General features: G+C 41.0%; 1 protein-coding gene across 8 annotated transcripts in view; it reads right to left on the reverse strand.

Moving 5' to 3' along the window:
- The window catches only part of EXOC6 (exocyst complex component 6), a 404,697-nt gene that overhangs the window by 263,538 nt on the left and 119,239 nt on the right, over positions 1 to 21,920 (reverse strand). For all 8 annotated transcript variants that reach the window (XM_073596039.1, XM_073596037.1, XM_073596038.1 and 5 more), the window contains 2 exons: positions 17,461 to 17,551; positions 11,401 to 11,446 (listed from right to left, as the gene is read on the reverse strand). In XM_073596039.1, coding sequence (XP_073452140.1) covers positions 11,401 to 11,446; positions 17,461 to 17,551 — 137 coding nt within the window. The remainder of the gene's footprint in view (positions 1 to 11,400; positions 11,447 to 17,460; positions 17,552 to 21,920) is intronic.

A 21,920-nucleotide genomic window follows, 5' to 3' on the forward strand; every position in this document is an offset into this window, starting at 1 on the left:
ATGTCTGCAAAGAGGCTGTAAGAGATCCACAGCACTAAGACGTAACAAAAGTTAAAAAATGGGTGAAAACTAGTATTTTAGAAATGGCAATTATTTATGATACCCAGGGCTTCAACAATCTAAATGTTGTTCAGCAAAAATTATGGACTATGTAGTGCACCTGTAATCTCTTTCTTTACCTCTGGAGTTATTTAGGAACGCTCCGTGGTGAATCCCAATTGTCATATTTTGGAATATTGATGGAAGAGCACTCCCAAATTAGAAGTTTTTGACCTTGGCCTTAACTTATGACAATAAAAATAGACCTCTCCCGCCTCGTCTATAATGATGGGAACAACTGCCTGTAAATTTGATTTAGCTAAAGAGCTTACCGTATATAATCGAGTATATACGGTACTTTAAAGTAGTTGTAAACTTTAGATATGAAATATGAACAAAGCATATCCCTCTATAATGTGTACTTGTCTCAGTTAAGAGCACCAAGTGTCATTTCTGTCTGCTGCTTCGATTCTCGGCTATCAGCGTGAATCACTTCTGACAAGTTTTCCTGACACCAAGAGAAAAATTGTGACAGAGGAGGGATCTCCATCTGATTGACAGCCTCAGCTCTGTTCCTGTGTGTTGTGTGATTCAGGGGGGTCTCTTCCCTCCAATCAGCTCTGAGAGTTCACCTCACTGAGCTCTGCAGAGTGTAATTTCAGCTCTCCACCCCCTTTTTTTTCCAGACAAGCTGTATAAATTCAGCACTTTGAACGGACATAGAGAAGAGAAGACAGCAGATAGACAGGTACAACTTAAGTAGGAGGATTTGTTTCATCTCTGTGTATCGCCTGAGACCAGTCACTTCACTTGGTATATGTGAGGGTTTACATCCACTTTAACCGCTTCAGCCCTGGAAGAATTCTCCCCCACTTCCTGACCAGAGCATTTTTTGTGATTCAGCACTGCGTCACTTTAACTGACAATTGCGCGATCGTGCGACGTTGCACCCAAACAAAATTGACGTCCTTTTTTCCCCTCAAATAGAGCTTTCTTTTGGTGGTATTTGATCTCCACTGCGCTTTTTATTTTTTGCGCTATAAACAAAAAAAGTGTGCCAATTTTGAAAAAAAAAAACACAATATTTTTTACTTTTTGCTATAAAAAATACCCCCCCCCAAAAAATCTGAAAAAAAATATTTTAGGCCGATATGTATTCTACATATTCATTCTACACAAAAATCGCAATAAGCGTATATTGATTGGTTTGCGCAAAAGTTATAGCATCTACAAAATAGGGGATAGTTTTATGGCATTTTTATTAATAATTTTTTTTATTAGTAATGGCAGCGATCTGCAATTTTTATTGGGACTGCGTCATTATGGCGGACACAATGGACACTTTTGACACCATTTTGGGACCATTGTAATTTATACAGCGATCAGTGCTATAAAAATGCACTGATTACCGTGTAAATGACACTGGCAGGGAAGGGGTTAACCACTAGGGGGCGATGAAGGGGTTAAGTGTGTCCTAGGGAGTGATTCTAACTGTGTGGGGGGTGGGCTTCAACTCACATGACAGCGATCACTGCTCCTGATGACAGGGAGCAGTGATCTCTGTCATGACACACGGCATAATGGGGAAATGCCTTGTTTACACAGGCAGCTCCCCGTTCTGTGGCTCTGTGACACGATCGCCGGGAGACCGGCAGACATCCAGTCCGCCAGTCCTGTGGGCATGGTCACGCTGTACACGGCGGCGCGCACATGCCTGCTATCCCCATCTCTTAAAGGGGACGTACAGGTGCGCCCATTTGCCCACCGCTGCCATTGTGCTGACGTATATCGGTGTGTGGCGGTCGGCAAGTGGTTAAAGTGGTTGTAAAGGCTGATGTTTTTTTTCCCTTCATGTATTCTATCCTTACTATATAGCTTGTGTGTGCACCACATGCTCCTGTGTGCTCCTGCATTAGAGCTGTGTCATCAAACAGCCTGGGAGAGGAAGGGGGCAGGAAAGTAGAAACATTTCCCTTAAGAATCTCCAAAACTAAAATAAAGAGGAGGGCTCCCCCATGTGGTCAACTTGCAAAGCACATAAGCAAGTCATGAATATAGGAGAAATAACATCCACACAATATTGACAATTAAAGTTTTTGTTACCCCAGCATTTCAAAACCCTGATGTGCCTACTGTACCATGTACCTGTATGAAAAAGTATCCTGTTCTCTTTTGTGCTTCCTTTGTGTGAAATCCCTGGTGTTCCTGCCAGTCCCTCTGCTTTACTCTTAAAAATTTATCACACTAGGCAGAAGAGCTCACCTTGGTCAGTTCCCTAGCTGTGCTGGGAACTTAGGCTACTCTCCTCTAGTAATCAGACTTGCCCTGACACTCCCCCTGAACAGCCTTTCACTGGGAAGGTCAGTGTACTGTTGCTTCTCCTCCCCCCAGCTCTTATGCAGCTGAAAACAGAGGGAATGTGATCACTTATATAAAAGGTTAAAAAAGTTTTAATAATGTTTTTTTTTTTTTTAGATCTATACACAAATGTTTGCCTTTCATTTCAATTTTAAACTGAATGGGTTGTTTTACAAGGTGATAATTTACAACCACTTTACAGATGCTACTGCAGAAAATAGCATAAAGGTAGTGTCAGTTCTTAGAAAAAAAGGAACCTTAAACCTTCTGGAGATGAACAATAGTGAGTTTCATAGACAGGAACAGAAAAACTCCATCAGTTCTGGGTTGATAACTTCATAGGGAATCCTCGGACATACTGGCCTGACCGATATAGCGGAGGGCTGTGTGAACTGAAACAAAAATGGGTAGTCACTGCTAATAGCAGGACTGGTGACATTTCCAGGTTTTCCATATCCAGCCTGAATATATAGTATAAGTAGCTGTAGATGACTAAAGAAACTTCCAGGAATTCAGGGTTGTCACACAGAGAACAGCAATATAAACTGGTAAACCTGTGTTCTGTTGTGGACTGGCGAGACTTCCAGGATTTAACATATCCAGCCGTGGCAGCCCCTCCATTAGGGGTGCAGCGGCACCGCCCCCCTAATCCATGCTCCTGGCCCCTAATCTACATATGCAGGGCGCCGGACGCAAGCATTTCAAGGGTTTTTTTTCTTTTTAGAAGCACATGATTAGAGTCTGAGGCTCTGATTGGCTTCAAAAAAGGGTGGGCTTGGGGCGCAGAGCACTGTGCCCTTGGTCCACCCAGTTATGTGACATTAGCGAGTTAATATGCATTAATGTCTTCCTGATTCTCCTCCTGGCCAATCAGGAAGCGGGTCCTGAGACCAGATTGGCCAGGGAGTCTTAGGACTCCTGGCCAATTGGGCCTCAGGACCCACTTCTTGTTTGGCCGTGAGGAGAAGCAATGGCCCCTCTGCACTAATCGCCACCTTCCAGGCTTCATGGAGCCCATCCTGTCCTCCTACTAGAGCCCATAGCACTAGCCCGGGCGTGTATTGGCCTGTCGAGGAGGAGATTGGAAGGATGAGCGGGAGACGAAGCAGTGTGGGTACAGAGGCAGGCCTTCCGGGGGGGGGTCGGCTGGTGGCGGCCTTATGTGCAAGTGAGGGGGGCAGGTTTGTTTGAAGCCCCCCCAAAAAATATTTGAGTACCAGCCCCCACTGATAACCGGCTTGTGGTTAACTAGAAACTTCCAGGATTTAACATATGTGATGTGAATCTGCCAGCAGCTGTTGATAGTAGAAGCTTTTTGGCCGCCAGTCTAAGAATTCAAAGAATTCCTCTGTCCCTCAATGGACAAGAAAGGAATTATGAATCTCATGACTGTTATAATTTAGAGTTAACTGTAAATGCTAGATCTAGAATTATTCCACTCATTTTGGCATGCGCAGCGATACCCAATATGTGAGAACTGATCAACATTTAGATTTGAACATGTATCCTAGGTGTATGTAAGCGGTGGGCAGGGGTCCTCTAATTTTTTTTATTTTTTTTATAAGAATTTAGTATTTAAAACATCTTTTAAATCTAATTTTGTTGCTATCACTATGGGGTTGATAAGCCCTCTATGTGATAACTTTGGGCAGGTGATGGGTTCTATTAGACTCTGGATGTGTCCCTAGCCCTCTATCCTAGAACCTAGAAGATCAAGCATTTACTGTACGGAGCAATTTGACAGCACTCGGAGCAGAACACCTCAGGGTTCACTCCACATAGAGGAATCGGTGTACAGATTTTCACAGATCCTTTGTCGCGGGCCATCCTGAGCAATCTGCAATGATCCTGGGCTTTTGGGAGCTGCAGAAGAGCTCACGACTGTGTGTGATGGCACCCAATCACTTCTATAAAAGTGATTGGGTGTCATCAAGTTTAAATTACAACCAGATAACAGTTTGTTTTAGCCCTTTCAATGTCATGAGCTGTGAGGCATGTCATTGGCAGCAAAAAGGTAGTACTTTTACTACTACCCTCACAGCATCTGCAAGCAGCTGAGGGATCCCGACTGGGACAACTTCTATGATCCTGGGATGATTGCTGCCCTGCATCTGGGGTGTCTTTGTTTGCATGGTAAATAGGCCCTTAAAGAGGAACTACAGTCTGCTTACATAATTTGTAATAAAAACATCTTTGCCATTCTGAAGCTTCCCTCCAACCACTATTTTATATATACTGTGATTCTGTACTTTTCAAATATGCTGCAGAAATTTCCCTCCACTGAGTCTGGCTGCAATCATTTAACTGTGGACAGCTGAAGCTGCTGCCTGTTCACTTCCTTGTTTTACACAGACACACAGAGGCACACCTCCAGCTCTGCAGCTCTCACTGGCCCTCTTATGACTCGTCACCCCTCACTTCCTGACAAATTCTCACCAGAGTGTAAGAGAGATCCGTGCATGATGGCATAAGCCTAGGCTTTTTACCAGGCAAGAAACAGGAAGTGGACTGTATAAGGTATTTACTTGCAGAAAAAAAAATGGCAGAAGATTTAATAGATGGAAAGATGAAAAAATAATTGAAGTTCCGCTTTAACCACTTGCTGACTGCCGCACACCGATTTACATCGGCAGAATGGCACGGGCAGGCAAAAGGGCATACCCGTACATCCCTTTGAATTTGTCGTCTAGCGGGCGCGTCGTGGGAGCGTGCCCTCGGGTCCCGCAAATTTGGCCACGCAATTGTCAGCTAAAACAAGGCAGTGCCGAATCGCTAAAAATGCTCTGGTCAGGAAGGGGGTAAATCCTTCCGGGGCTGATGTGGTCAAAGGGTTACTAAACCCACAACAGTAAAATCAGTCTGTATATGCACAATAGCATGCTTGTTATAATCACTGTGGAACTTAAGGGGCTAATCCTCTGTATTGTGTAAAAGGGCTCTTTGATCCTGCATGGACAGATCCTCCCCCTTCTGCAAGGTCTCTCTTGGCAAGGCCAGATAAGACACAGTGAGGGTAGTAAAGCTGCACATGCTCAGTTTGGTCTCTATTGCTGGAGAGAATATTTCCTTGTTGCGCTGAGATTTTCAGGTCACATGGTATTGACATCACACATTTGGGCGTGTATACAGATCCTAAATGACAGCCGAGTCCCTCCCTTCTTCTCCATGCCCAGTGACTAAAAAAAAACCACAGTGGGTGGGATGTCACATCTTGATTGATGGGTGATCCCCCTCCCATAACAGCATGGGTACATAAGTTGTATTGGAAATCTCCTCCTACCTAAACACTCACGTGATAAACAGTTTATCACGTGACCATTGATATACAGATCAGCCAAAAAGATATATAGTGGCAGTAAAAAGAAGATTTGTAAGCTGTGAACACGGGGGCGGGGGGGGGGGGCGCAGATTAACCATTTTCATATTACTGGATTTAGTAACACTTTAACCTTGTTAAATTTTCTTGTTTCTCCAAAGATCAATACCTCTCTCCTGTGATGTTTCCATCAATCTATTGATCATTAGTATACCTTGAGCTTATTTTAAGTTTATGGAAGGATCCTCCATGTCCCCAATTTATTCCCCCTATGGCTTACTAGTACTGATGGGGCTGGCTCCCTCTATGCATGGACTTGAGTGAATCTTTGCAAAGGCTGTTTAGTCAATCTTTCGAATATTGATGTTGTGACAATACTTATAATGCTTCACGGCTCCTGAAGAAGCCAATTGGTGAAACATGTTGAGTGACGAGCATTTGTCAACAACATAAGAATTTGTATACGATATTCTATGCTTGATTGTAATATTTGTTTGTATTTACATAACTTTTAATGTTGGAGTAAAATAATAAACAAATAATTAAATTTTATGATACATGTGTTATGGCACCTTTAAAGTCCCATCTTTTGCGATTTAAAAGAAAATATACCTTTCCTACTTATTGAGAATATGTACTGTAAATACTTTAGTGTGCATAGTCTGGGTACAGGCTCACTGTAAACATTAAAGCAGGCCTTGCAGTAGAAAGTCTGCTTAACATATCTGCAACCCCCAGACAACACAACACACACACCATAAATAGGAAGTTAAAAAGGGGGAAAAAAAGTTATTAAATATACGTGTCCTACCCCTGATCCCGCAAGAACTCAGAGAATTATGAATATCTTATAGTAAACAAGTGTCTGTCTTCTTGGGACACTCAGCATACCTCGGGATCTCACCGGAAGGATCGTCACATAATCCTCACTATGTACTGTGGGTGAAAGGTAAGTATATTTAATATCTATTCTTTCTACGGGATTTTTTTTATGTTAAAGCTGCTATTTATGATGGGGAAGGGCCCTGATGTGTTAAATAAAATTTGCTGTTTTACTGCAAGATCTACTTTAACAGACAAAGGGGGACATTTATCAATTCTGTCACATAGTCACATACTAAGGCAGCGACATTTAGTTAATGAGACAGATTTACTTTACAAAGAAATTTAGATTTCCTTTAAGTCATACAATTGTGCAGATGTACTGGGTGCTCAAACTTTTAAATGTTTATGTCACATCTTCATGAACAAACCTATAAAAGCCCAACTAGCATCAGTTTGAGATGAGTGTCTCATCTAATGAAAGAAATTACACTAATAACTAGAAGAAATAGGTACTACTCTAGTGAAAACGGCTAGCCCAGAGCTGTATGAAGGACAGTCAAGGTCAATTGTCGTGCTGTTTAAACTGTAAATTAATTTATGATGTGTTATGATAGATTAAGTAGATATTAATGAACTAGGAAGAGATCATTATTCCTCTGTTCCAACTGTGCTCTCCAAGGATCTAATTTATTGCTGCTTCTTAAATTGTTTTAGATGGTATAAAATATTAAGAGATAATATTCAGTCTCCTATGATTTTGTTTTCATTACATTTCATGCTGTTTAACTAAAAAAATTTTTTTTTTTGAACCCTTCATTACACTTTTGACAAATTGCTCCATTTATATGCAACATCTGGCTGTTGTCAAAACTAGATATATGAATGAAGAGTTTAAATTTACTTTTTTCTGGGAGTTTGTCATACAGGCCCTTATTTAAAATGACGAATTCCATGTTACAATCTCTTCTACCTACCAGAGCCAGCCACACTATTAATACCTAATGGGTGGGTGCATCTCTATGAAATTGCTATTCAGTAGGTCGCCTATCTATATATGTAGTTTTTGACAATGAGCCAGAAGTAAGCTTTGAACATGAAATCAATATGAATCCCCAAGTGACCAGTGAGCTTAAGACAGTGTCCCTGTCCTAAGTGCTGACCAGAAGACCTTTTATGGTCATACCCCATCGGCATGGCCGGAATGGCCGCCTTCTGTCTGACCAGCTGCAGTACACATGGGCTAAATGTCGGCCGGTTTCCATTGAACCGGCCGATGCTATCCGACATTCAGCCTGTGTGTACTAGGCTTAAGTAAGGATTTGGGGGCAAAGATGTGATGGCAAATAGCATTTGGATCTTGATCAGTCTGAATTTTGCAGGTAGAATGTAGGCGGGTTCAGCATCTACTTCTAAGAGAAAAAAAAATTGGAATAGCTTCTCTATAGCACTGGGATAGAGATGAAATCAGGACTTGGTTTTCTAAAAGCTTCCAATGCTTCGATGGGCTAGCCCTCTGTACTATTTGCCTTCATGTTCAACAAGGTGACAGAGTAATTGGGTAGAAGTGGATCTTGGTGAATTGTGAATAGTAGGTAGAAAGGCTGATAAAGCATCACATAGCTCAAAGTGGTAGTAAAACCCTTACATATTCTCAGTGAAGTGACTGGCTTTTAGATGAAACAAATCCTCCTACATAAGTTGTATTTGTCTATCTGCCATCTTCTCTTCCCTACATCTGTTCAAAGTGCAGAATTTTAAAGCTTGTCTGAGTGTTAAAAAAAGGGGGCGGAGAGCTGAAGTTACACTCTGCAGAGCTCAGTGAGGAGAGCTCTGACAGCTGATTGGTGGGAAGGGACACACCCCCCTCTACACAGCACACAGGAACAAAGCTGAGGCTGTCAATCAGCTGGAATTCCCTCCCCTGTCACCATTTTTCTCTTGGTGTCAGTAAAACTTGTCAGAAGTGATTCATGCTGATAGCAGAGGAATGTTGCAGCAGATAAAAGTGACACTTAGTGCTCTTAACTGAGACAAGTAAACATTATACACACTATAGAGGAACATGGTTTGTTCATATTTCTCAGTCTGAGGTCTAAAACGACTTTAAGTGCTGAGATCTTCTTGTAGTCAATCAGTAGGTGATGTGCTAAAATAAGCTAAAAGGAGCATCTGTGGTTCATCTAGTTCAAGTGTTCTCCAACTTTTTCAGAGACCATACTGGTTGAAATACGAATTTACGTGTTGTTTGATGAAATGATCATAACGTAGGACTTGCCAATATACTATTACAAAGATCAACTGGCAAATAAAATTTTGGTAGGGCCAGCTCTCTGCAGACAAATAACTGGGGCAGTGGATATCTGTTTATGCTGGTAATTTTGTCTAGGCAGCATAAATGTAGAGATAGCTGTACAAGGACCTGTCTTTCTTTTTTCATAAAAAGAAGCCCAGTGCCTGTAAATAAAGTCATTTTTCTGACAAAACTTTTCCTAATTGTTGGTGATACACTCAAGCATGACTTGGGCTTCAGAAAGTGGGAATAGAAAAACAGTTCAAATGAGGCACAATGAAGCAGGCAACAACTTCATGCCCACTGATGGAAAAAAATATATATTTCAGACAGAGTGAGAGAATTGGGGATTGCAGCCACAGAAAGTATTTGCCCTCCTCCTGAGGGATGACTTGACATGCAAGCTCAAAAACCAAAATGTGAAAAATATGAACTAATACTTAGCAAGCGGAAATAGCCATGGCATAATAAGGTTCGCACACTTGAAAACTCATAAAAAGCTCTTGATGAAGTCTCCAAATATACTCCTTAAAGTTGGCCATACATTTTACACTTTTCTTATTAAATTTCCTTTAGATTTACCTTCAACTATGTGGTGCAAGAGTCTGCCTGATTGTATCCAAATTGAAAGTGTTTAGGTTTGACCTCAACTTATATGGTTTTGGTAAATCTAAGGCTCCATTCACACTTGTATGACTCCAAAGTTGCACCGACTTTGGAGTGCAACTTTGATGCAAGTTTGGATGGGTGCAACTTGGATACGACTTTGGCTTTGACCAGTGATAATGGAAAACTGTTGCACATAAGTTGCATTGTATAACATTCAGGTACGACTTTCGTGCAACTTCTGTGGGTTAACATTGAAGTCTATGGCCCTCAAGTTGCACGAGAGCTGGACCAAAGTAGTACATGCACTACTTTGAAGGTGCTGCATATAGTCATGCATATACGAATGGTTATCATTGGAAAACATGGGGAATGACTTGTATCCAAAAGTTGCATGACAAGTCACACAAGAGTGAATGGAGCATAAAGAAAAATTGTACAGGAAAATTGTTTACTGTATGGCCAGCCTGAGAAGTCCAATAATCTTAAATTCAAAAAGGAGTAGGTGCACCCACCTAAATATAGCAGGGTTACACCAAATATTATTTTGCCAAGTTACCTTGGGCAAACTTCACCCAATGGTTAGGAGGTGAAGGTTATGAGAAAGCGAATACAAGTATGATCACTATGTCTGCAGTGCTTTTTGAGATCAGGCACTATAGAAGTCATCCATCCGCTATATATAGTGGATATAAAAAGTCTACACACCCCTGTTAAAATGTCAGGTGTCTGTGATGTAAAAAAAGGAAACAAAGATAAATAATTTCAGAACTTTTTCCACCTTTACGGTGACCTATAAACTGTACAACTCAGTTGAACAAACAACTGAAATCTTTTAGGTGGAGGGAAGTAAAAATAAAAAACTAAAATAATATGGTTAAACGAATTTTTGTTGAAGCACCTTTTGATTTTATTACAGCACTCAGTCTTTTTGGGTATGAGTCTATCAGCATGGCACATCTTGACTCTCCTGTGCACAGCCCTCTTCAGATCACCCCACAGATTTTCAATCGGATTCAGGTCTGGGCTCTGGCTGGGCCATTTCAAAACTTGAATCTTCTTCTGATGAAGCCATTCCTTTGTTGATTTGGATGTATGCTTTGGGTTGTTGCCATGCTGAAAGATGAAGTTCCTCTTCATGTTCAGATTTCTAGCAGAAGCCTGAAGGTCTTGTGCCAATATTGACTGGTATTTGGAATCTGTAATTCCTTCTACCTTGACTAAGGCCCCTGTTCCAGCTGAAGAAAAACAGCCCCAAAGCATGATGCTGCCACCTCCATGCTTCACTGTGGGTATGGTGTTCTTTTGGTGATGTGCAGTGTTGTTTTTGCACCAAACATATCTTTTGCAATTATGGTCAAAAAGTTCAACCTTGGTTTTATCAGACTAGAACACATTTTCCCACATGCTTTTGGGAGATTTCAGATGTGTTTTTGCGAAATTTAGCCACGCTTGGATGTTTTTTTTTCATAAGAAAAGGCTTTTGTCTTGCCACTCTACCCCATAGCCCAGAAGATTATGGGAGATTGTTGTCACATGTACCACACAGCCAGTACTTGCCAGATATTCCTGCAGCTCCTTTGATGTTGCTGTAGGCCTCGTCTCATTTTTTTAACATCACAGAAACCTGACATTTTAACAGGGGTGTGTAGGAGTGTGTAGGCTTTTTATATCCATTGTGTTTAAGTGAAAAAAACGTTATCTTAAGCATTTTGCCTAAACAGGGCAGGCAGGCTGAGCTATGCTTGAAGCAAACATACAAACTGAAAGAAACCATGAATTTTGCAAAGTTAGGCACCCCTTTTAAATTTTTCTTATAAACAACTGCTCAAAAAAACTAAGGAGAGTTCTCCCTTAAAACAATTAATCCAGTAAGAAGAATGATATGCAAAGTCTATGGCATAGAAGGCAACACAAGTCATCTGATTCTTCAAAAAGTACCCGTCAATATTGCAGTTACACTCACCTTTTCCCACTCATCTGTTCCTTTAGCTTACTGTACATTTCTAAGGCTAAAACAGACATGAAAAAGTAACAAATTAAACACTGCCACAATCAATATCATTTTATCCTTGCATTTTATTTAAAAAGGAACATTTTTCTAAAACGCTAAACCATAGTCCATTAACCACTTTGCCACCCTCATAGTTTTTTGAGTTTTGAATATTCTAGGTATCAGGACTCTTGTATGTCCTTATACCTATAGCAGTGGGGAATGGTAAGAAAACCAACATTGGGTTCCTCTAGTTATAATGTGGCCTAGTTTTCCTCAAATAACTCAACACTATGACTGCTGGCCCAGGAAACATTTCACAAAGTCATGAAGCTATAGCAAGGGTAATACCAAGCTCTAATATTTTCACCTCAGATAATTGAAGGCAGTAGGACCCTAGCCACACAAACTGAGAGGCGCCTGACGCGCTTTCTAACAAAGCGTAGACTGTTACTTTTTCTTCCCTAATTAACACATGCCTTTTCTGGGCCTCTGAAGCACAATGCAAGCTTTCCTCCCGGGGGTACCAAGCTAATGCAAGAGCTGGTCATCAGTGGTAAAAGTTCATCAGTACTTTTTATTACCGAATATCATCAAATTAACTATTTGCAATATTAAACCATGTTAACATCTACTGTTCACAGCAGCATCTCTTGGCAATAACATTTTTTTTGTTTGTGCAAGCATAAAGAACTGACTCCTAATACAATTCCACTGAACACCATCTGCTCTTAAAATGACTACATTTCCCAACAATGTAATTACAGAAAATCTACATCCCTTTCTTTGAAAAAAAATGGATTTTTGTACTTACTGTAAAACCCATGTCTCAAACTTCATTGAGGGACCTCAGATTTAGAGACAATTGGGTTGTACTGCCAACTACCCTCACCCTCCCCACTCCTGACATGCCTCAGTATTGTAGCAAAGCAAGATCACAGACCTAGAGGGGTGGGACCTACAGGGGTTGAACAAAAATACGGAAACACTTAATGATTTGCAAGTGTGAAAGTGATGACCTGTTTCACGTTGAAAGCGGAAGTGATGTAGCATGGGACTGTAGGCGCCATAAACTCCAAACATATAAAGACCACCACACACCAAACAGCGGCCTTGTTTATTGGTTTTCACAAATATAAAAATTAACAATTCACTAAAACTCTTTTAATCAATAAATACTTAAAACTGTAAACAAAATCAGCGGGCACTCTTTAAGTATGCCTCTGGTGACTGGCAAAGGCCCCCCTTAGCCTCCTGCTTAAACAGGGGTTGACCATGTGCACCCCATGGTCCAGACACTCAAAAGAGTTTCCCAAAGACAGCACCATTTACCAAGATTAGCGTTGTCAAATCGTGGTTGGACGAGCATGCAGGCGAAGTCTCGCACCTTTCCTGGGCCCCACAGTCCCCAGGCCTCAATATCATAAAGCCATTATGGTCAATTTTGGAGAACAAGTTTCGGGCTAGTTTTTCGCCTCCAGCATCTCTGCAAGACCGGAATGATTTTTGTGGTATCATATTACATTATCCACCATTCAAGACTTATATTTGTCAATCCCCAGGAGGATTCAAGCTGTCTTGGATGCCAAAGGCAGTCCAATACCATATTAGGCAACAATTTTGTTCTTTTACCTAGTGTTTCCATATTTTTGTCCAACCCCTGTATGTTCCTCAGTGAACTCCAAGAAATGGATTTTATGATAAGTACAAAAATTCTATTTTTTTTTTTTCCATTGTTCAGTGACACAGGATTAAGGCCGGGTTCACACCTATGCGAATTAGATGCGGTTTTCCCCGCACCCAATTCGCATAGCAGAAGAATGTGACTGGCTCCCTATGGAGCCGGTTCAAATATCTCTGTTGCGGCTGCGGAGCGCACTGCACAGAAACACTGTGCGTCTTTGGCTCCGTTTCAGGGCCGAATTCAGGCATAGAATCGGCCCTGATTCGTCCCTGAAACGGGGAACAGAGACACACAGCGCTCCTGTGTGAGCCACAGAAGGTTGCAGTGTGAACCCGGCCTCAGAGACTGGGACATTCAAAGGCAGTAGAACCGAGGGGTGGGCAATGGTAACAAAACACTAACAAGCCAACATAACAAGAAAAAAAGAAAAACTTGATCTAGGGATGCCTGTAGCTCACAGAGCTGCCTGAAATTCCTTATGCCTTAGCTGGCATCAGATAAGACCTGAATATCTGCATGGTAGAACATAGGGAACATGTGAACAGAGGACCAGGTGGCCGCCTTAAAAACTGGGGAAACAGTGACCTGATGCTGAAAAGCCAAAGAGGCACTGACAGATCTAATAGATGTGCCTTGAAAGAAAAGGGTGGAACACGATCCTTTGGCACATAAGCTTGAATGAGGATCTGCCACCAAGAAATGGTGGACAAGAAACTGGTTCCCTGTTGGGGGGCTCATCAGTAATGAAAAAAAGAGTCAATTTTTTTCTAATGGAATTAGTGGCTGTGAGAAAAACTGAACAACATGACTTATATCCAATTAAGGGAAGTCTCCTTTTGATGCACTGGAGCTGAAGAGAGGAATGGAAGAAAAATTTCCTGGTTGAGAAGAAAGGCTAGAAAATTCACAATGGGTAATATCTAACTGCTTGTAAAATTCTGTTCACGTTGTTACCTATAACATGCATAATAGGTTGACAAGGACCTTATTATTTACAGAATTCCCTTTCACTTGCTGGCACTTACCTTTTTTGATAACTGATTATGCAATTACCCTTACCGTTGAACTAAACAGACAAATTACCCTTGGTGGGTCACATCTTCCTCATAGAGTTGAGCTTTGTTATTTCAAAGCCATTGTTTTTAATTTTTAAAGATTCTTTAACAACTGGGGTAATACCACTGGATTGTCGTAAAGCCAATGCAGTGCCTATATTTAAAATGGGATCAAAGTTATTACCAAGTAAGTAACCAGTTATTTTAAAGTGGTTGTAAAGGCTAAAGGTTTTTTTACCTTAATGAAGTCTCTGAAATAACCTTTTTTGTGCAGCTCCCCCCTGCAAACCCCTTATGTAGATAATTACCTAAGCGTGATCTCAATCAAGCGCTGCTCTCTCTCTCTGCTCACTGGACTCAGTGACAGCAGCAGCAACCATTCCCCTCCCCCCTTTTCCCCCTCCCCTCCCCCCCTCTACTCCTTCCCCTCCCTTTCCCCCTCCCCCACCCTTCCAATCCCTTACCTTTTCCTCATTCCCCTTGTCCGTTTCTACACTTTCATCTAACATTTCTTTCCTTTAATTCAATTCTACCTTCTTTTCCTTCTAAAACTGGTGTATGTTCAAATGTGCACATTCAATCCATCAGGTCAGGTGTTTGAGTGGTATGGCATTCTGGGGGGTTTTTTTGCCTCCACCCCGGGTGAGACTACATAGCCCAGGCCACCGTTATGACCCCATTTAGGAGCTGTGATTAGCTTTGGGCTGATCTGTAAGTATCTTTGAAACTGATCTCTTCATCCTGCCCCCCTTATTTAGAGGGTTTATATATACTAACAGATATCTTATTATTCCAAAACTTTTTTAGTTTATACATGCATCTGACTCCTGACGAATGGTTACAAGCCAAGAAACGCGTTGAGTTAACAACTTATGGATGCCTAAAAATATATATTTTTATTCAAAAATCAGTCTATATTTTTATATGTATTTACCTCTGTATCAATTGTATTAATCATGCTTACCGACTGATTCATTTGTAAACATGTTCAGTGATTAACTATATTAAATATTTTTATATGAATATTATTATGTAAATCCTTTGTGATTACGGTATTCAGTCTATATTATTAATTATTGCTATATTTATAATACCTTGGACCATTGATTTGGTACCATGACATTACATTAAATGAAATCCAATTTACAATCTGAAAAATCACTCTCGGTAAACAATTAGACTTATATCCTTTGACATGCCCCATTCAAAGTCCCGTCCAAATTTCTCTCTTTGATTCCATACAAACCAGGGATGGAGGCATGTCATTGTTCATACCTAGGCTGGCACAGGTCACAACTCCTTTTTCAATCAGTTATTTTAAAGTGGTTGTAAAGGCTAGAGGTTTTTTTTTACCCTAATTCTCTGCAATAACCTTTTTTGTGCAGCTCCCCCCCCCCGCAACCCCCTTATGTAGATAATTACCTAAGCCTGATCTCAATCAAACACTGCTCTTGCTCTCTGCTCACTGGACTCAGTGACAGCAGCAGCAGCCATTGGCTCCCGCTGCTGTCAATTAAATTCAGGGACGAGGAAGTGGGGAGCAGAGCCGAGCCCATGTGATCTTATGCAGGGAAATGCACTACGTTTGGGACCTGCTTTTGGGGTGTCATTAACTTTCCTTTTCTTTTACCAAGATTGTATGATCTTTGGTCTGCCTTAGCCCTCAGCATTAACTCTTTCCACAGCAAACTCACAGAAAATAAGGATAATAAGGGCACGCAAATGTCTTAATAGCTAGGTAGTTCCTGATGTTTAGTCCACACAGTCTACATACAAAGCAAGTCTTCAGAGACTGGGTCACAATAGAGGTTGTGCCATGGCTCTGGACCTGGAGGCTTTTGCCAGATGTTTTTTTTTTTCTTTCCTGTGTCCTCCTATAGGCAGCATTATAAGCTGAATGTCTCTGACTCATGTGTCCTTCAGTGTTATCAGGTCCCAATGCCTCCAAGGCCCCTTCCACGCTGCCAGGAGTCCTTCGCCTCAGCGGGGTATCTGTCTGCTGATTCCCACTGAGCAGGTGGATGGCAGGTCCATTCTGCTTATGCAGAACAGACAAAGACATAGCCCACTCACCTCTATGGGCAGTCCGATGTAAATGGACCGCCTGTCTGTTTACAGCCGACTGCCATCCGATCCGCTATATGGATGGCAAACGGATCCCCATCTGTCTGTTTTTAGCAGATTGGATCTTATCAGATGTCGGTGAGTGTAAACAGACATATGTCCATTTAAATCCGCTGCTCCATAGAGGAGAATGGAGGCTCTGATCGGATCCGCCTGAAAAACTGAGAGACGGACCTTATTGGTCCCCTCGTGTGAATGGTCAACGAATCTATGAAAAAAGGACAAATGGAACCCCCGTGTGAAAGGGGCCTAACAATCAAACCCTTGAGGAAGCATGTCATAACTGAACAAGGCTGAATCAGGAACAATAAAAACGTTTTCATGCTGCAAGACTGGCAAATGAGACATTTTCTACAACATAATTCTAGCTATATATTGGAATGGATTTGTCATAAAAGAGCACCACCCTGGTTTCAATATTGCTTTGTTAGGATGACAGTATTTTGGTCTATAACTGTACTGTTGTGGGCCTCTTACTAGACTCTGTTGCTACACCATGATTTGTTTACTGCAACTGTGGGAGTCAGTTTTATTTTGTATTACTGAATTACTTGAGGAAATAATTTGCCATGTAATTTTAGCATGGTTTGTTATCAGTGGTTTCATCTAGAGCTACAAAAAACGTTGCCAGTAAGTAAGTAAGCTAGGCTGATAAATGCATTAAAGGGACAATCTATAAAATGACCAAACAATGTAAGATGTGTTCAAATTCCAGCAAAATTAACTGTTCAATTTGTCTTAAACCAAAAAATGTTCATGTAGGACCAAAACAGCCTGATCATCTATCCCATCTGCATTTCGTATAAGCTCCATGCAACTGGACAAAGAATGAACCTATGCATCCAAAGATATCCTACATCACATTATACCGTATAAATTCAGTACAAATTACATTTGTTAAGTGTTCTTATCAGTAAAAGTTAACAGCTTTTTTTTTAATAGGGAGGTTCACCAACTTTTTAGATTTTTCCAATCATGCAATAAATCTGGATTTACACAATGATTTCTTTAATGACTTCAAATATACACTATTTAGTCATCCATACTTGTCTTCTCTACAAGCCAATTGCTGACCTTTTAGCTAATTTATAATACTCAGTAAAAAATCATGGGATCCGTCCAATATTGTCACAAACATACAGTAATATAGTAGTACAGACTATTACTCACCTGGAAGGCACAACTGCAGCCTATCAACCACAGTTGCAATATTTCTCTGCTGTATTCTGCATCTAATGATATCTTCTGTCTTACCAATGACCTGGTATATATATAAAAAAAAATGTTATAATAAAAGACATTATTGGAGAACATTACCTTCTAAATAAAATAGGTAGCAAAGTGGTTTATTAGCTATTAGTGCTGCCATGCAGAGCTTGAATCCAGAGATGAATCAGCACACATTTTATGCACCTGTTTGACTGTTGAAAGTACATTAGATGAGTGATCAATTAAACAGATTCCCAGGAAGAAAATAAGGGGAAAGGGGAAAGTAAAAAACATTTTCATGGAGTCCATTGAGGACAGGATTGTATAGTAGTCTACAGAATGCTAAGCCAGCCCCCTCATAACCCTGCCTTTAATGATCATGCCTTCGTTTTGTAACCAAGCATTACATAAGACTAAAAACACAGATGGGTGGGACCCCAATAGATAGGTGTCCCTCAATAGATTCTCCCTCAAGAAATATATTTTATTGTACAAAAGCCTTATTTTCTTTATCAACCATTGAGGGACACAGGATTGTAGAATAGTCTTCGAAATCCAGAGCGCCCAAAAGCAATCCAACTAAGAGGTGGGTAAAGCCACTGTGGAATGTAACTATCATCAATGCCTAAATGAAGGCTTGGTGAATAACAATGTACTTATAGCACGTCCTAACCCACGTGTCCCTTCCCCTGAATTTTTCACTGAGATCGGTAGCACAACCCATCAGTCCACCCACTTGTGCCTGTAATCCTAGACTTTGACCTTTCCCTGGGCCTACACATCTAATCATTGTCCAAATCTTGCTGCCCTTACCTATGTTACATTTCCAAAATCTCCCTCTTTATAACAAACACCACAACATGGCTAATTCACTTCCTGGTTATCTCTTGCCTAAATTAGGCAGGGGAGAAGTTAAATTGTAATGCCAATAGGCGAACAAATGTAACAGAAGGATGTGAATTAATCCCTGCTATTTAAATCCAAAACAGTTTGAGAAATGTGATGCTATACCACCTAACCAAGTAGAAGATATGAGAACATTCAAGTCAAACCGGGACTTTTAATTTTACAGGTGTAAAAAGGAATACTAGCATGGCGGTACTACATGCAGTAGTAAGTGGCAAGTGTGTCCTATCACTGATATGCGACGCACATGTTGTAGGCCAGTCTAGAGACCGTTAATCAAGATGGCAGATAACAGTGTTAGTGAGTGCATGGAACAGAGTGTGTCGATGAAGTTTCTTGTGAATGAAGGCGTAAAACCCGCAGATATCAACAAAAGACTTCAAGCAGAGTACGGTGATGAGACGCTCAGCCACAGTAAAACATTTGAATGGTGTAAACGTTTTAAAGATGGCCATCCATCCATCAGTGACGATCCTGGCCGTGGTGGTTCCCAGCCCACAGCAGTCATTCCTGTGCACATTCAGCACATGGAATGCCGGATCCTGGATAATAGACGCATAACCTGTTGTGAAATTGCACAAGAGACAAAACTTTCCGTGGGAATGGTGAACACAATAATTCAAGAACATTTGCATTTTCGAAGCGTTAGCGAACGCAGGAGACCATGACAGCTTTCCGTTTTTTGACCGACACAGAAGAGTTGAAGTCTGCACTGCGTTTTGACATGGAAGGCTAGGATTTTCTGGAACGGATATATACCTGTGACAAACTTGGGCACATCATTTCACTCCAGAATCAAAACGAGGATCAAAGCAGTGGAAGCATGCAGAATCACCACCACCAAAAATTTTTCGAACAATTGTGTCTGCAGGTAAAGTGATCGCAAGCGTTTTCTGGGACAAACGTGGCATTATTCATGTGGTTTTTCTACCCTGTGGTGCCACTATCAACAGTGACCTGGTTTGATCACTAAGGGTGTCTAGTTCTCTGGCACACAAGCTCATACTGCTCACCACACTACGTGCACATTACAGCAACTTGGTAGGGAGGTATTGCCACTTCCCCCTTACAGCCCAGACCTTGCTCCGAGTGATTTCCACATGTTTGGACCCCTAAAAGAGTTCCTCGGAGGTCAGCATTTCAGCAATGACGACGAAGTGAAGCAGGCTGTCCTAGGATGGTTCAGGCATACTGACAAATCTTTCTATGCCCAAGCTTTCCAAGCATTAGTTAATGCTGGGATAGGTGTATAAACGTAGCAGGGGAGTATGTTGAAAAATAAATGCAGTTTCCAATCCTTGCAATTTGTTCTTTTATTATATAAACTCAAAAGTCCCGGGTTTGACTTGACCGCCACTCGTATATGATTTTAGGAACCAATATATTTTGGCATATCATGAGCAGAATCCACCACAGAGGAATCAGTGTTTGGAATCTGCTATTGTCAAGAAACTGTGTGCTGATTGGGGAATCAAGCGATTTTCTTTCCTGCAACCCCATCTATGGCCTGCCTTAGTAAAGAGGTATAATCAAATATGGCTACCTTCAGGCACACATACACTATAATCAGAAATAATCCAGAGGAACACTTTTCATTTATTACCAAATGCATAATTGCATTTTACCGAAATCTTTTATATTTGCCTGGAGTTCAGCCTTAAAGCCCAGCTCCAGCATTTTTTTAAAATGTTTTTTTATTTATTGTCTTATGCCAGTTAAAATGCAAAAACAACTGCTGCTGCAATACTCACGTTTTCTTTGGCACTGTCCCACGCAGACTCATTGATCTGTGATCCAGTGCCACGCCTCTCCCAAGATAAATGATGATAATTGTAATTAGGTGATCAAAGCACATAAAGTAAATCCAGCCAATATATTTACATCAAAGAGAATATCAGCTGCAACACAGTGAATAAAAATACTTGTGTTTTAAGGTAACCTGTTGTGAAGACATATGGAAGCTGCCCGTGCTAGCTTCTTCTGAAAATGCTAGTTCCCTGGTTGCCTTGCTGGTCTAGTAGCTTTAGTGCTCACTAGCCAAGTACGCCATTGAACAAGTATAAAGGAATGGTGCTCTCCTATGTGTTAATTCACCTAAGATAGAAAAATTGTGGGAGTACTGGAAGGGTGATATCTCCACATTGGATAGGGGAGATTGGGAGGACGACTGATTGGAGCAGGGACCTAAGCTAGTCAATTCCTCTAGGGATAAACTAATTCAAGTAAAGTATCTTTACCGGGTATATTATACTCCCTCCAGACTCCATAGAATATTCCCAGACTGTGATCCTCTCTATCCCCGTCTTAAACTTCAACCGGGATCTTCTTTACACATGTTCTGGGAGTGCCCTTCTATTGTGTCAAATTGGGCAGCTATTTTTGAGGAAATTAATCTTAGATTACAATTGTCCCTTGCCCCATATCCGTCTTTAGCCTTACTGGGGAGTCAAGACGATGAGCAACAATCTCACCATACTAAGCTTTTAATATCATATCCCCTTTACTATGCCAAAAAAGAGATTCTGATGAAGTGCTCGGCCTTAACACAGCCTGCAGTGTCTTCATGGGAGGCTTTGGTAAATGCAGCCCTCCCTCTGTACAAGATGGTATACATGAATAGGGGCTGCCCCTGGAAATTCGATAAGGTGTGGTCCCCTTGGACCATGACTTGAGGGGATTCAAGTTTTTCCTAGCAGAATGTGGGGTCTGGTACAGGTCGGGAGGGTCCTATTCACTTGCCCTTTCTTCTCCCTCCTCTTTGCTATTTGGTCTACCTGCTCCTTTTTCATCATCCCCATCCCCCCCCTCCCGTTTGCCTTTTCCCTTCCCTTTCTCCCCGATCTACAACATTGTGTTTTAGGTGTGTGAGGGCTTTCCTTCCCTGGAAGATGATCTTTTCTTCCTGTTTCTGATTTTGTCAACTGTTTATGGTAGTCTAGGTAAATACTGCCTTCGTTTTCCTAGTCTCTAATGGGTTTGGTTGTTGGACATTACTTTATCCAATGTGTATACCTTTTTGTCTAGTGCCATGCTAGACTATATTTTCTTTTGTGTTCTGTTTATACTGTAATATTGCAGATTGTAATAAAGTACCCCTGTTTTGTAAAAAAAAAAAACAAAAAAAAAACGAACATGTATGAAGGAGATCTGACTTTCGTGAACTGCATGTTTGTTACAGGTCGGTGTCTCAAAATACTGATGCCAAAAAAAGATAGGCAACTAGTATTTTCAAAAAGGGGATCCTTTAAGGTCTAGTGCTACATGCCTTTGCCATGTTGCTGTGGCAGCATTTATTTGGATGATATGTTGTGTGTGGCTATCATGTGACAGGTAAACTGTTAGAAACCATCTCAGGTCTCTATAAGTCGTCAAACCCTTGAACGATAAAGCACGCAATCTTACCACAATGCATGTATAGTTTTTTTAATAAATTTCAAATTTCAATTTTTAAAAAAGTTCTCTAACATAGATCAAGGTAATTTACTGTTTCTTATCTTTCTGTGCTATATTATCAA

This window comes from Aquarana catesbeiana, linkage group LG08 (assembly GCF_042186555.1).
Source record: "Aquarana catesbeiana isolate 2022-GZ linkage group LG08, ASM4218655v1, whole genome shotgun sequence".
Classification (NCBI taxonomy): Eukaryota; Metazoa; Chordata; class Amphibia; order Anura; family Ranidae; genus Aquarana; species Aquarana catesbeiana.